The following is a 15,407-nucleotide window of genomic DNA, read 5'->3' as shown; positions in this document are numbered from 1 at the left end:
CATATATTCATGCAGATAAAAGCCGTCTGAGTGGCTTCATATGGAGACACATTCAATAAGTTTGGATTTCTAAAATGATCTATTGTCCATACAGTGTCTGTGTTCTGGTAAATACGTACACTGATTAGGCGTCTTGTTAATTAATCTTATTAACATTCTGAATGTTTTTTCTGTTTTCCTCTCTCCTCTGGTTCAGCCTGCTTTGGCCTGGACGACCTTTCGTGTCGGTCTCTACTGCGGCTTCTTTATCATTCTCGCCATCTCCTTCATTCTCACTGGTAAGTCACAGAAACATCTAGATTCATACATTTTTCATATCCTGTTGAGCCCCAGACAATTTGTAATGTGTCACCGGTAGTTCCGGCAGCTTGTTTAAGATTAATAGGGAGCATGATTGGCAGGTTTTACTGTTGTTTTCTCTCATATTTGTTATCTTTGAAAAGCTGAGTCTCCACTGTGGTTTTATCAGGTGCTGTGTTCGTTCGCTTCGAGAACGTGTGGCCCCTGGTGCGGATCTATCGGGGCGGTTTCCTGTTGATCCAGTTCCTCTTCCTGTTGGGCATCAACACGTACGGATGGAGACAGGCCGGAGTCAACCACGTCCTCATCTTCGAGATCAATCCCCGAAACAACCTGTCACACCAACACCTGTTTGAGGTCAGAATGGAGAAACGAATCATGAAAATGAAACTTTTCAATTAAGAAAGCCAACTTTGTTTTCAGACTGATCTGAGTAATCATGCATTTTTACAATATGCATCAGGAATGAATGGGGTTGTTTAATCAGTAGGGTAATCCAGATTCAAGAAAGTACATTAGCATGTAAAATATGAAGATTTCCTTCAGCAGAGACAATACATACCTAATGTCCACGGGGCTTTATTTATACAAAACACAACATCATTTGCACTGAATTATTCATACTACCTTGTTAATTGTGGCCATGTGTCAAAAGTGCTTTCTCCTAATGCCAGCCTCTTCTGTTTCTCCTATGTGTGTTGCAGATTGCTGGTTTCCTGGGTGTGTTGTGGTGTCTCAGCATCCTCTCCTGTCTCTACTCAGAGTACACCTACCTCCCCATGCAGATCAACCCGCTCATCCTTTATGGCTTCATGTTGCTCTTCCTCATCAACCCCTTCAAGACCTGCTACTACAAATCACGTTTCTGGCTCCTCAAGCTGCTGGTCAGTCTGCTCACTTAGTTACTGGAGCATTTCTTTTACACGTCAGCAGCTTTAGCTTGAAAGAATAGCGGTGACATTTGATCTTTGGTGCCAACGGTTAAACTCACTGAGAGCATCTGAAAATGTCACTGACCACAGAACTGGATAAATGAGCCACAGTCAAGGTTCATGGATAGACAAAGACAAATGTCTGCAGGTGTGAGCCAGTCCTAAATATGTAGGATAACTGGTCACTGAGACCAAAGAAAGCACTTAGAAACATGTTTATGTGAGCTGTCTGTCTTTTTTTTACAGCTCTTTGCTACCATACTGTGCTACTGACACAATTTAAATATGCCCCGTGTGTGTGTGTGTGTGTGTGTGTGTGTGTGTGTGTGTGTGTGCGTGCGTGCGTGTGCGTCTCTATCTCACACAGTGAATGAATGTAAAATTCAGATATCTATCTCAAGTCTCATGTTTACAAAACCCTCCTATGTTACTCTGTTCTTTGTCTAAGTCGTACTGCAGGCCTGCAGGAGAGAGAGGGTGCGGTGTGTGTGTGTGTGTGTGTGTGTGCGTGTGTGTAGGGGAGTGTAGGGCAGAGGGTTTGAGGGATAATAGAATGCAGCTTCATCCCGGGGGAGGTGGAGGTTGTGACTGTGCAATCATTATAGGCATAGATCTATCAGTATGCTGATGCCCTGAGCTCCTCTGTCCCTCCTCCTCTTCTTCCTCTTCCTCCTTCTCCAGCCTTCCTCACTCCCTGCCTGCTTCTCCCCCAGCAGCAGCAGCAGCAGCAGACCCCCTCCTCATATTCTTGTCCTTTCCTTCACATTTCCCGGCAGTCCTCAACAGCCCCCCCCCCCCCCCCCCCCCGCCCCCCGCTGATATGAGCTGTGTTTCATGATTGTCATGCATGTAACCTCGTGGAATTAACAATGCGTGATTAAGGATATTCAAGGAGAAATTTACTGGAACAAACAATCTGTTGTTTTTTATTAACAGTGCTATAAAATGTTCCCACGCCTGTCTGACAATAAACACCAGACAGAGGACAAAGATTTCATTTTCAGACAAACTGTGGAGGTAGCACCTGGATTACTAGTGTTTGCTCGAGAAATGAAAAGCTCACCACATCTCTGCAGCAGGCTTAGCCTTGAGACATCCACACAGACTGAGCAGATATGAGCGAGGTGGCCAATCGATCGATACAGCTCCTGATTGACAGCTTAAGAGAAATATGCAATGAGCTGATATTTGGAGAAAAGAAAAGATCAATATACTTTGACATTTTGCGGCGGGGGGAGAGTGTGAGTGGGGTTTGTGTCGGAAAGCGTACATGGAGCGAGGCGCACGGTCGCTGCTGAATGTCAGCTGTGGCCTGAGGGGGTAAATGGAAAGAGTGGAGCAGGGTTGTATCGTTTTACAAAGCGTGGTCAATAACTGAACTCCTGCCAAACGTCTTATCCCGAATAACATGCCCATAGAAGCCAAAGCATACCACAAAACACTGCCAGGTTGCTTCATGCGTTTGTGTTGTGCAGCGTCAAGTAGTGACACACAAATATCCAACACACGCGCGCACACAGACACAAAGCGTGACTCATTAGGGTGTCCTGTTGCGTGCTGATAAGGTAGTCTGGATGCTCTGTCCCCTTTGTGTGTTGCAGATTATTAATAGAGGTTGTTCCCTGCTTTGCACTTCTCTGCTGAAGCACTGTGACAATTACACGCTAATTGATTGTTGACTCATTCGGTCCCAGTGTTGAAAGCACATACACACAATCAGAATCCCTGTAGAATCCGAGGTTTGGAGCGGTGAGGTCAGCCGAGCTGTTTTCTGAAGTACGTTTTTCTAGAAATGGAGGATATGTTTGCCGTGCTTTTTTAAAACGCCTTTACAGATTCTCAACTTTTAAACACTCGTCTGTTTCGCCTTCTTTGCGCTCATGTCTGTTTCCAGTTTCGCGTTTTCACTGCGCCGTTTCACCGGGTGGAGTTCGCAGACTTCTGGCTGGCGGATCAGCTCAACTCTCTGGTGTTTGTGCTGATGGACCTGGAGTATCTCATCTGCTTCTACATCTTTGAGCTACAGTGGAGCAACAGCAAGGGCCTGCTGCCCAAGTTCAAAGGTGGGGCAATAATCCATGTTCACAGTGGCTTTATCTTACATACTGCTGATGCCTTTACATCATCTCAACATCTCTTAAGAATAGGCAGAAATTCGATCAACAGCAGCCGCAGTCGACAATGATGCAGGTCAACCAAATAATATTTATAGACCTGAGTTAATGTTGTGTTTTGTTTCTTCTTCACTGGGAAATCTGTGGGAAATGTAGGTTTTTTCAAGGAAAATATACTAAGTAGTTCTACATATATGAGGCTGGTGCACCAAAACAGACAGTAACACATTACATTACACTGCTTATTTTTCACCTGCTGAGTCATATCATAACATGATTGAGACATATAAGATGAAGACACAAATCTTTTGGTTGTAAATGTGACGGACTGAAAGTTGAAAGCGTGCCAGACGGTTGAGCGTTGCTCTCAGGAAATGCGATGCCAATGAGGTTTTAATTGCCGTCCGTCGGCTCCACCAGCAGTGACACCTCGGCCTCCACGCAGCCAATTAACGTTGAGCTAATGGAATGGAAATGTTTGGCCGCACAGAGGTCACCGTGTGACTCCCATAATGATGAGCTCCTCTGTGAAGGGGGATGTGTGAGGAGGGTGTTATGGGAGAGAAGCTGAAAAGGAGAACGAGAGATTACAAACTAATCATGCACTGTGCTATTCTGCTCCAGATCCCGGTGACTACGTATGCCACAGCTACTCGTACGGCCTGCGCGCCATCATCCAGTGTCTGCCCGCCTGGCTCCGCTTCATCCAGTGCCTGAGGCGTTACCGAGACACCAAGAGGGCCTTCCCTCACCTGGTGAACGCTGGGAAATACTCGACCACCTTCTTCGTCGTCACCTTCGCCGCGCTCTACGCCACACACAGAGGTAGGACACACACAGGGACACTCACCTGCTACTTTATTAGGTACACCTTGGTAGTACAGGGTTGGAGCCCCGGCCTCAGAGATCCGTCCGTAAGGTGCTCTATTGGATTTAGATCTGGTGACTGTGGAGTCCCCTTGTACACAACAGTGAGCTCATTGTCATGTTCAAAAAACCAGTTTGAGATGATTTGAGCTGATGACATGATGCCTTAGCCTGCTGCAAGTAGCCATTAGAATATGAGTACACTGTGGTCATAAAGGGATGGACACGGTCAGCAGCAATACTTGGGCAGACTGTGGCATTTAAACGGAGCTCAGTTGGTACTGAGGGGTCCAAAGTGTGCCAAGAAAATATTCCCAACACTGTTACACCAGCACCACCAGCCTGAACCGCTGATACAAGGCAGGTCGGATCCACGCTTTTCTGTTGTTTATGCCAAATTGTGACCCTACCATCTGGATGTGGCAACAGAAATCGAGACTCATCAGACCAGCTGATGGTTTTCCAATCTTCTATTGTCCGATTTTAGCGAGCCTGTGCCAAATGTCATTTTCCTGTTCTGAGCTGACAGGGGTGACCCCTGGCGTGGTCTCCTGCTGCTGTAGCCCATCTGCTTTAAGGTTTGACGTGAGATGCATTTCTGCATATCTCGAGTGGTTGTTTGACTGACTGCTGCCTGTCTATCTGCTTCAACCAGTCTGGCCATTATCTGACCATTCTGTGTAAACCCTGGAGATTATGTGTGAAAGCAGTTTCTGAAATACTCAAACCAGCCTGTCTGGCACCAACACGCCAAGCCATATTCAAGGTCAATTAAGTCATCTTTCTTCAGCAGATGCCAGTTGCTGCCATGTGATTCACTGATTAGATATTTGCAGTTGAACAGCTGTATCTAATAAAGTGACTGGTGAGTACATGTGCACTCAAATATCTGTTTTATGTGTCATGCACATGAGCTGAGTCAGCATGTGAAAGTGCGTCTTCTGTCAGTTGCAGTGCTGTAATCACAGAGGAGCTCAGAGGAGACAGAAGTCAGTGTGTCTAAAGCTTAAAGTCTGCAAACCAAAGCAACAATATTTGTCTGTGGCTGTCACCGAGCATGACAACAGCACACAGGCTATTGAGCCTTTGTATTGAGTCGTGTGCGCTCAGAAACCAAAGGTGACCTTGAGTGCAAACGGTAGATGTTGGCCTTGGTTTCGGCAGCTTTATAATGGAAATGGGAGAGGATTGTCAAACACAGTCATGGATAAACAAGGTTCTGCTCTCACAACATGGCCTTCACTCTGAGAGCAGGAGAGAAAAGACAGAGCAGAGAAGAAGAAGCAACACAGAAAAACTCCATTTGAGATCCATCAGAAACAAGATTGGAAGCAGAGAAACAGAGGAAAAGAGAGCGTGATTATCATTAAAAGTCAAGTCACTCTCCCTCTGACAGTTTCTCAATTAGCCTGCAATTATTCTGATTCAGAAGCCATATCACAAAGGAGTTCATGTTCAAAGACACAGTGCCGGGGAAATTAAAGCTTCCCTTCAGCACGCTTCCTTTGTGTGTCAGTTGTCCGTCACAGATGCTATTTGTCCACAGGGATAATTTCAAAGCAGTTTTTTTCTGCCGCTCATATATTTAAACTCTTCTCAGATGCCAGTTTATTTATTTATTTTCCAGCAAATGCCAGCTGTGAAACTTCCTCCTCAACCTTTCAAAGCGCTAAATGTTATTTCCCAGCTTGACTTTATTCTTTTCTGATATAAATTCAAATCAATACGCTTGCTTCCTAAGCTGACCGCCAGTGATCTGATATTGAATGAAGCAGGAAGACGGTCGGACGGACCTTTTTTTCTTCCACGGCTCGGTAGGAAAGGCATCCATTAAACCATATCCTCCTTCCTCCTCTGGTCTGAAGACTGTAGACTAATGGCCTCTCTTCATGTGTTATTCTGTATGAAGCTGTCTTTCATCCAGCATGATAATGGAGGCCGAGACCAATCACTGGTTAAGGGGAGGAGCAGGGTGGAAAGGCCGACACACATACACGTATGGACAGTGAGTGGATTGTTGAGGAAATTGCCTGTAGTGCATCCTCTGTAGAAATGATTGTTCTGTTAAATTTTAAAGCCTTTCATGAAGAAATGTGGGCACCAATGTCAGAATCCTGCATCCAAATATGGAAACGATGAGTACCACTGATGGCATGACAGATGATGCTTGCATTACCCAGCATCTGCCTGAAGAGACAGCAGGGTGGTGTCATGTTCACACCGCTGGGTCCAGCTGTAAAAGGTGGCTGGAGTGTCAGTCGGTATCTGGCAGAGCTCCCAGTGGATGTGTCACCTTCACTGCTAACCTGCTCACGGCTTCTGTGTGACCTCACCGCCTCGCCGCCTCACTCGTTCCTGGAACTGGACACGTTTAGCTCTGGGAAAGCCAAATACTTAAACCATGAATGCAACAGATGAATCACTGTAGAGGACTGGGCGGTATTCGGTGTCTAGTTCTTCCGTTTGCAAATCTAAGTCTGTAATATTAAGAGGTACAGTTTCCTCTCTGGTGTGCATGTTGCAAACTGTGATGCACTTCCACACTTTTTTTTTTTTTGGCTGTGTTGTGTCGATGTGGGATTTGAGGGTTGAATCCTGTTTGATGCGGTGCAGCAAACGGAGCAGATGTCTACCCTCAGAGAAACGTTCAGTTTAGCGCCGTGAAGAACTGATTGGACACTGTCATGAATCTGTAATCTCAGCAGATGCTCAGAGGCCAGCAACCAGAGAGATGATGTAGGATTTCCTGGTTTGGGCAGAATTCCCAAACCCTGTAAGATGCAGCGTGGTGCTGACAATAAAGCAGATTACTCTACACAGGATCAATACAGGCTCAGCTTTATGTACAGTGGCTTGAGACTTATTGCTGTTTTACATGCAGGGGAGTTACAGGCCTAATGCTAATATAAACCTTGGGGGTTATCTCAGGCAGGAGCACAGGAGGTTATATGGTAGGCAGGAGTAGTGCAAGCCGACAGAGAAAAGTTGTTTGTAGGGGGAAATAAAACAAAACGCACAGGGTAGCTTATTAAACACGCACAGCTGTTTTAAAGGCATCCCTCCATCTGTGACATCAACATCAAAAACTCCCAAAACCAGCTAAAATAGTCATGACCAAAGAGGACCCGCTGTCTCAGCGAGAGGCTGACCGTGGTGGTGAGAGGCAGGAATCGAGTCAAGCTGCAGAGAAGGATCAGTAAATTTAGACCTGATGGAGCACAGAGGGGGAGGTAAAAATGAAAGGTTAGATGGAGAGAGGAAAGAAGTAACAGAGAGAACAAGAGAGCACCGGAGCACGACGGGAAAGATCGACATGAAAGGGATGACGAATAACAAGTTTAATAGGTATCAAAACACGAATAATGGTGGGAAATGGAAGAGCAGAGGAGACGAGAGGAGAGGAGGGGAAGAGGAGAGAAGGGAAGAGGAGAGAAGAGAGAGGATGACAGAGGGGAGGAGAGGAGAGGTAATTACCAGCCTCTGGCTGAACACATGTCTGCCGGACTCTGCTGGAATAGAGATGAGCCCAGAGCTGACAGCTTTTATGACTTCATTTCATGTACTGACCCCTCGTTCATTATAAAGGCAGGAATTGCAGCACACACACACACACACACACACACACACTCACACACACACACACACACACACACACACACACACACACAGTGAAACTCACGTTAACCAATGAAGATAAAAGACGAGTCCCTGAGTCAAATCTCTCTCTCTCTGCCTGCCTGAACTCTAATTCACCCCTGCTGTTCCTCCTGTTACAGCTGATATATTTACATGTGGAGGCAGACAGCCCATAGAGGAGCTTCATCTGTCAATGTGAGCTTAAGCCAGAACATTTGTCTTTCTTATTCTACACAAACTTGTCAGAAATGGCTCGTTTCAGCGTTGTTGAGTAGTCTCCAGTTGCAAGATTACAATTGCCTTGTTGAGGCATTGGGTTGCCGCGGTAACAGATGAACAGCCACTCCTAATGGTCGCAGCTGATTGTTCTTGTTGTGAACTTGTTTCCATCCGTGAGCCTGTTGCATAAATGAGCCTGCTGAAGCGCTCTGTCTTTAATAGTGTTTAAACTCATGCGTGCCTGTGGACAACAATGGCAGCCGTGTGCACGCATGTGTGTGTGGCAGTCTACTGGCAATTGAGTGTGTGTGACAGGAGCCACTGACCCCAGCGAGTTCCTACTGAGCATCCAATCAATGTCCATCTCACCCTGCTTAACCGTTTAATGGTCGGTGACCAAGAAGCCTGGTGGAAAGAACCTCAGCGCTAACAGAAACTGAAGGGTTAAATACTTCAACACTTACAAGCTGAGGAAATCACATCAGTGGATATTCTCCAGTGAAAAGAGTCTATTGTCCAGGACTGTGTTTAATCTACGGCTGGGAAATCTCAGCGTGGCCGTAGGGACTGGAAGAAGCAAATGGCACAATGGACCAAGCAGTTAACAGAGCAGCACAGCAGTAATTCTCCGGTCGAAATGTCCTCCGCGCCGCTCCCCGGCGTCTCGTTGGCTGCTAGCAGGAGTGACTATGACAAATGGGAGCGAGCCCGGTCTCTGTCTGGTGGCTGCTGCCTGTGTCTGTGTGAGTCACCGTTAGACCACTGGGTGCTGATTTATATATCGGAGCCCACTGAGGAAGAAGCAAATCACACCCACAGTGATGCTGCGGAGACACACAGACGCTGCTGAGCCCATCAAACTACTGTCAGCAAACTCAGAGCTTGTTCAGTGCTCATCATCTGCTGGCAGCTCAACAAATTATCACTATTATTGTCATTACAGACAGAACGGTACAGTAAAGTCTTTGTTTGGATGGCAGGACATGCAGTTTGATACAAAAGAATGCAACATGCACTGGGACAGTAAGAGCAAAACAAACCTCTGGTGTATCATACAGTATGTTTTACACAGTTAAAACCTTAATTAAACAATATACTGATGCACGTGTAAATGCTTCTGCTTGTTACCTGAGTCTCTCCTTCGTTGGTGCTTGACACAAGTTAGGATAAACACACAGTATTTGGATAAGTACATGCATGTACACTGTACTTGTGCACATAAAGTACAATAGGTGCAGAGTTAATATTAGCATTGCCTCAGAGGAACACACACACATACACACACACACACACACACACACACACACACACACACACACACACGCTGTAAATGTCTCTTTGTTGAATACTGAGAATTCATGAGGTTAGCCTGAAAGACCTGCACAGCAGACAGAGGTAGTAGAAGTACAGAAACCCTTACTGTGTAACACAGAATGTTTAATCATCGCCCAGTTCGGGTCTCTCACCTCTCAGCAGCTTAACTCAGCAAGTGAACACAGCATGTGTGATGTGATGGCTGCTCGTCTTTCATTTGGTGCACAATGTGATGAAGTTAGTGGAAATTAAACTCTTAACTTTCGTAGTTGTCCACAGGACAGCTGGTAATCATTGCTAGTGTATCCATGTTAGGAGGGCTCCCTCTAGTGGTCAGAGCATTGTTGCAAAAGTTGCACTGACTCGTTGAATCCTGTAAATCTTCATTTTTAATAGATCCAGTTCTTTTCCTGCCAGATCTTTAAGCAGACTTTGAGACTGTTTACATTGTGTTATCTCTGCGTTTGTGTGTTTGTTCCAGAGCAAGGACACACGGACGCCGACATGTTCTTCTACCTGCTGATCGTCTTCTCCACCATCAGCTCCCTGTACACACTGATCTGGGATCTGCGCATGGACTGGGGCCTGTTTGACCGCGGAGCCGGAGAAAACACCTTCCTCAGAGAAGAGATTGTTTACCCACACAAGGTTGAGTCTGACAGGGATCCCATGCCCATGACACACACACACACACACACACACACACACACAGGTACCCTAATCCTGTCTCCTCTGCTTCCAGGCCTATTATTACTGTGCCATTATAGAGGATGTGATCCTGCGCTTTGCCTGGACGATCCAGATCTCTCTGACCACGATGACGAAGATCCACTCTGTGGGCGACATCGTGGCCACCGTGCTGGCTCCCCTCGAGGTCTTCAGGTGCTTACACGAGTTTTGGTGGCACACATACCTCACCATAGCGTATATTGTCGAGGCAGATGTTGTCTTTCAAACCACCTGTTCCCATAAGCCCCCACGCTGATTTCTAAGAGTTTCATCTCCTCTCTGCAGGCGCTTTGTGTGGAACTTCTTCCGTCTGGAGAACGAGCACCTGAATAACTGTGGTGAGTTTCGGGCCGTGAGGGATATCTCGGTGGCGCCGCTCAACGCAGACGACCAGACGCTGCTGGAGCAGATGATGGACCAGGAGGACGGCGTCCGGAACCGCTCGGGCAAGAAGACCTGGAAGAGGTCCTACAGCCTGTCACTCCGACGCCCCCTACTGTCCTCCTCACAGTAAGACGCAGCATGGACACTTGACATCAGGCTCACACACTTCTAGTCTGATTTCTAAACACTGAGGAGAAGGAAGAGTCAGATTGTTGTGGACAGAAAATCTCTCTGAAATGTTCTAAACAATCAAAGAGCTTGAAGAGATTTTATTATTTCTCATCATGTCCTTGAAAAAACTACATTACAATCCCACTTTTTTTAGATTCAGGGAGAGAAGGATGACTTGGACTTATTTCCAGTATGGTCTCAGGTGTTTCCACCGTCCACCACCCGTTTATCAAGATGCAGACATTCAGCGTCTGACTTAAAGACATATTAGGAACAAATGACTAATGGTGTTTACATTTGTATCTATGATTGTGGTGTGGCTCCACGGATGAGGTAACAGTGGTCTGACATAAATCAAGCTGCAACTATCAATCAGTTAAATGCATAAAAACACAAAACAACAAAAGGAAATTGAGTCCCAGATAAGACGTCATCTGTTCCCCTCTTTTCCAGATCGAGAAAGGACACAAAGGTGCTGATTGAAGACACGGATGATGAGGCTTTCAGCTGAGTCCACAGCGTCAGCACGTACACACACAGGCAAACACACTCAGATATACTATACTTGCAAGGACCTCATTCACTAACACCCAACCTCAACCCCTGTAGTTACACGTGTAGTCACCTTTGCCCTCAGTCGACACCTTTAGAGCAGTGAGGAGCTCAGGCTGCCGTCACTTTGGACAGTTTACCTCATCTTTACACCCATGTAAGTATATTTGGTCTTTATAAGTATAGAAGAACACACATGATACACAAAGTAATGCAAAAACACATAAAGATCAACCTGCTGAAGCACAAGCATGGTGTATTATTGCTACAGTTGAGGAGAGAGCTGATGCCACACACTCACACAGACAAACAAACGGACAGACGTCAAGGGAAATCTTCTGCACTTAGCTGGAAACACAGACCACACTGCCCTGGGATCGTCCTCTTCTTTTTTAAAGGGACTTTTTTTAGTATGTGTTCTTTACTTTGAGATGTTTGCGTTTCTTTAGATTTCTCTTCCTTTACTTTCTCCGGATTTGTTTTGGCGAAGCCGCAAACGGTAGATAGACGACAGACGACTGTTTACACGCCTTTTTAAAGTATACTAGGATCAACAGGGAGAAGACAAGCCAATCAAAAGACTAAATATGAATCAATAGAAACCTGAGGAAGGACTCAAATCACATCACAGCATATCAAAATCAACTGGTTTCAGCTTGTTGATTCTTTTTATACTCTTTTTTTTTTTTTTTTTTTGGTTGAGTTGTAATAACATCGATCACAGCCGTGGAGGCACTTGCAGGAAAAGTGCATTTAATACACAAAACATGGAAAAAAAAACCCGACTTGTACACAAAAAGGGATGTTTTGATTCAAACATTTGTAGTCTGTGAAGTTGCTTTGTAATATATTTCATATATTTTGATGTGCATTATTACTCTCTTGTAGTTGTTAAGTACTTCTACATGTGTTGTTTATACTAGTGAGACTAGTTTGAGCATCCACACGATGATTGTTAATGTATTTTATAACGTTTGGAATGTTTTTCTCGGTTGTGCCACGTTTTTAATGAGCCCATAGTTAGACGTCGATTTACCCCCAAACCTCAGATTAGTGCAAAACTGACTTGTGAACCATTGTGTCAACTGAAAGTGCCAGATTAGCTGCAGTAAATGTATGTGCATTGCTATTCTTTGCATTAATTACCAAAGCTTTATTTTAATGAATGTGTCTGTGGCTGCAGTAGCTCTGTCCAACCAACCTGCACAAAGCTTATTTACAAAAGTACATGTTTTATTGGGCTGTTTTCGCAAAGCAGGTTCTGTCTTGTCGAAGTGGAAATACGTCATGATCAGAGTGATGTGATGCACCGTCACATGCATGAGTGGACATGCCAGTGGTTCTCAAGGCTTTCAAGATTCAGGTCAGCAAGATGTTTTCAGACCGCGAAACGATCTGTCACTTCTAAGATGAACAGATTAGTCCGCGCATTAGTGCAAAACTAAATATTCAAAGTCTTAACTTGCTCTAAAGTTTACTGTCAGTGCGGCAGAAGAGCCTTGTTTCCTGAAATGCAGACCACGTTCAAGGTCATGTTACAGTGAAATTCAGTTTGGCTCGTTTTGCTAATTTTTCCAAAAATGAACTGATTTTTTCAAACTGGAACATAACTGAAGTTTGAGACCCACCTGGTATGTTGCAACACTTCATATGGTCACCAGACACGAGCCTGGTGGAAACTCTGAGCCCCCTGACAAAAGCTCAGTGTTGCCAGATTGGGCGGTTTTGTACCCAGTCTGGCTTCTTTTGATGTAATTGTGCAGATAAAAATGGTTTTGGGGGCAGCTTGTGATGATTTGGGCAACATTTTATATCATTTGTTTGCTTTCCTCCAACAAAAAGTGAAGCTGTGACCAAATGAATCGGCCTCTTTTGATTTGGGTTCACCTAAATTCAATGAACCCAAATCAAAAACACTGGGCGACTTTGATGACAGTCAGCAAAACTGAGGCTCTAATTGAACTACAAGGTGGCATCAAAGATATCTGGGAACTACAAAAGGCCGTTCATGTCTCTTTAGCAGTAAATATCTGTAATCTAGCCAGCCCATCAGTCCGATTTCACCACGTTCAGCGTTCCTGTCACCAGATACACGCGTTTGTCTCTAACGTTCAGTGTTGCCTCGTTCATTTTAGCACTTTTTAAAACATCGTTTCAGGTGTGGTGGCTTGTTAGATCAAATGTAATCTAAGTTTGTAACAACCAGGAGAAATGTGCTGTACATCTGACATCTTGCCTCCTTGGTTAACCTTCAAACCAACAGCCGTTGGCCAGAATCTGAAAGCGTGTTGCTGCTGCTGTTGAAGGGCCCCCTGGCTCTCAGGAGTGACGATGCTCACTTTAATGCTGGCGTGCGTGTTTCACTTTCTCTTCCTGTGTGGCCACCTCACTCTGCTCCGCTCTTCCTCCCTATGGCTACACCGCGTCACCGCCAGCCAGTCACAAGACAAAGCCCAGACGTGTCACAGAAAGTCCTGCTTCTTCTACTTCTGTTTTTCCCGTAGCGGCTAGAAGACTGAAAAGCTTCAGTGTGCAATGAGCGAACTGGAAAGCTAGACAGTAAAAATGTGTTTTACCTGTTCAAATGTAGAAGATGGGTAGCTTCCCGATCCATTTAAATACACTGGACACATGCCATAAGTGTATACAGGCATAAAACATACACACACACACACACACACACACACTCTCTCTCTCTCTCTCTCGTGAGAGCACAACACTACAGCAGATAGTTTTGTAAAAAGGCTCCGTTGTCTTGCCTGCATGCTGCTTTTGTTCCACACTGTACATAGATCTTAATTTATTTGACATGATGTGTATATTAGCAATCATTGTAGCCACTGTGACAATGATTGAGTTCATATGTTGCCATTTTTTTCCTCCAAGACAAGCAGTATTTTTTAGGTGACGAGGAGCTTTTTTTTTTTTTTTTTTTTTTTTTTTTTTTTTGATTGGTCACAATCCTGCACTCTTTTTCATGTGTAAATCTGTTGACAATGTATTTGTATGAAAATAGGGGGAAAAAAATCCATAGAACTGGAGAATGTGATTGGTTGTATCTTGTTAGTGATTCCTTCTTATTTCAAGGCTCCGTCATCTCCGGGGGTTTTTGCGTCCAGGGCTCATGGAGGAGGTGTTGAAGGAGGAGGAGGGGGGGGGGGGGGCAGATTTCTGTGTCCTGAAGCTGTAATATTGTTTGTACATTTGTGAATGTGCATGAAAATATTGTGGACGTTACATCTGTTGTTGTAAGCCGCCCCTGCTGACAGAAGCACTTTGACATACTGTCGGGCACAGGAACAGACCCCGGCCCAGAGAGGACACACACCACAAAGAGATGCTGTTAAACTGATCCCGGATCTGCCCGAGCTTCTCTTGAATGCCTCACAAAAAGATCCGGGATCTTTTATTTGCTCGCGGAGAAGCATTTTTCTTTTTTTTTTTAGATGCTTCTCTGTGAGGAATGCTGTGGTGACCGGTGTCTGCACAGATGTTCAGTATTTGTGACCCACTGAAAAAACAGAAGCAGGGTTCTTTTGTACTGTTTGTGTTCGATGAGACGAAGACGGTGATAAGCCCCGACATCCCATTTTTCTCATGGGTGAAAATCAAATATGATTTTGCTTTCACTGCTTGCCGAGACCCCCATGATGTTAAAGTGCTTGATATGTGTGCATCCCTCCCCTCCCCTCCCCTCCCTCGATGTTGTTCGTACCCCTTCTCTAATCTAGCTGAACGTGATAGTACCTGTAGTTTGGTAGATGAATGTTCTACTTTGATAAGATACAAAAAAAAAATGAAGAATAGAATAAATACATTGTGGCTAAATGTGATTTTAAGAGACATAAAGAAAGGAAAATGTCTTACAGTCTGAACCATCCTCCCCCGCGTCCCTTTTACAGAGTAGTTTGTACATGTCGAGTGTATAACACTGTTCAATGATGGTTTTCCTGATGGTATTTGTATTTCTGTATACACTTTGGTGATCCTGTCATATCTGGGTTTTATAAACCACGATTATTTTTAAAACTCGCTCTGACTCTTGCCTCTTTTTTTCCCTTCTTTGCTAAAGTTTTAGCTGCTCAAAACGATTCAAATCTTCCAGTTTGTTGCCGATTTTAGTTTTAGGTCTCGTGGACGCCTCAGACCGTCACGGTGGACGAGGCACTTTGCTGAGTGAGCGTCTGAT

General features: G+C 44.9%; 1 protein-coding gene across 1 annotated transcript in view; it reads left to right on the top strand.

Annotated features, from left to right (window-relative positions):
- The window catches only part of xpr1a (xenotropic and polytropic retrovirus receptor 1a), a 65,021-nt gene extending 49,771 nt beyond the window's left edge, over positions 1–15,250 (top strand). The window contains exons 7-15 of the mRNA XM_076725961.1: positions 197–278; positions 470–657; positions 1,005–1,184; positions 3,127–3,295; positions 3,971–4,171; positions 9,864–10,030; positions 10,125–10,264; positions 10,397–10,621; positions 11,120–15,250. Coding sequence (XP_076582076.1) covers positions 197–278; positions 470–657; positions 1,005–1,184; positions 3,127–3,295; positions 3,971–4,171; positions 9,864–10,030; positions 10,125–10,264; positions 10,397–10,621; positions 11,120–11,177 — 1,410 coding nt within the window. The 3' untranslated portion in view covers positions 11,178–15,250. The remainder of the gene's footprint in view (positions 1–196; positions 279–469; positions 658–1,004; positions 1,185–3,126; positions 3,296–3,970; positions 4,172–9,863; positions 10,031–10,124; positions 10,265–10,396; positions 10,622–11,119) is intronic.
- Positions 15,251–15,407: the final 157 nt, after the last annotated feature.

The sequence above is a fragment of the Chaetodon auriga genome, chromosome 3 (assembly GCF_051107435.1).
Source record: "Chaetodon auriga isolate fChaAug3 chromosome 3, fChaAug3.hap1, whole genome shotgun sequence".
Taxonomy (NCBI): Eukaryota; Metazoa; Chordata; class Actinopteri; order Chaetodontiformes; family Chaetodontidae; genus Chaetodon; species Chaetodon auriga.
The sequence above is the reverse complement of the archived record's forward strand: the minus strand, read 5'-3'. Positions and strand labels throughout refer to the sequence as shown.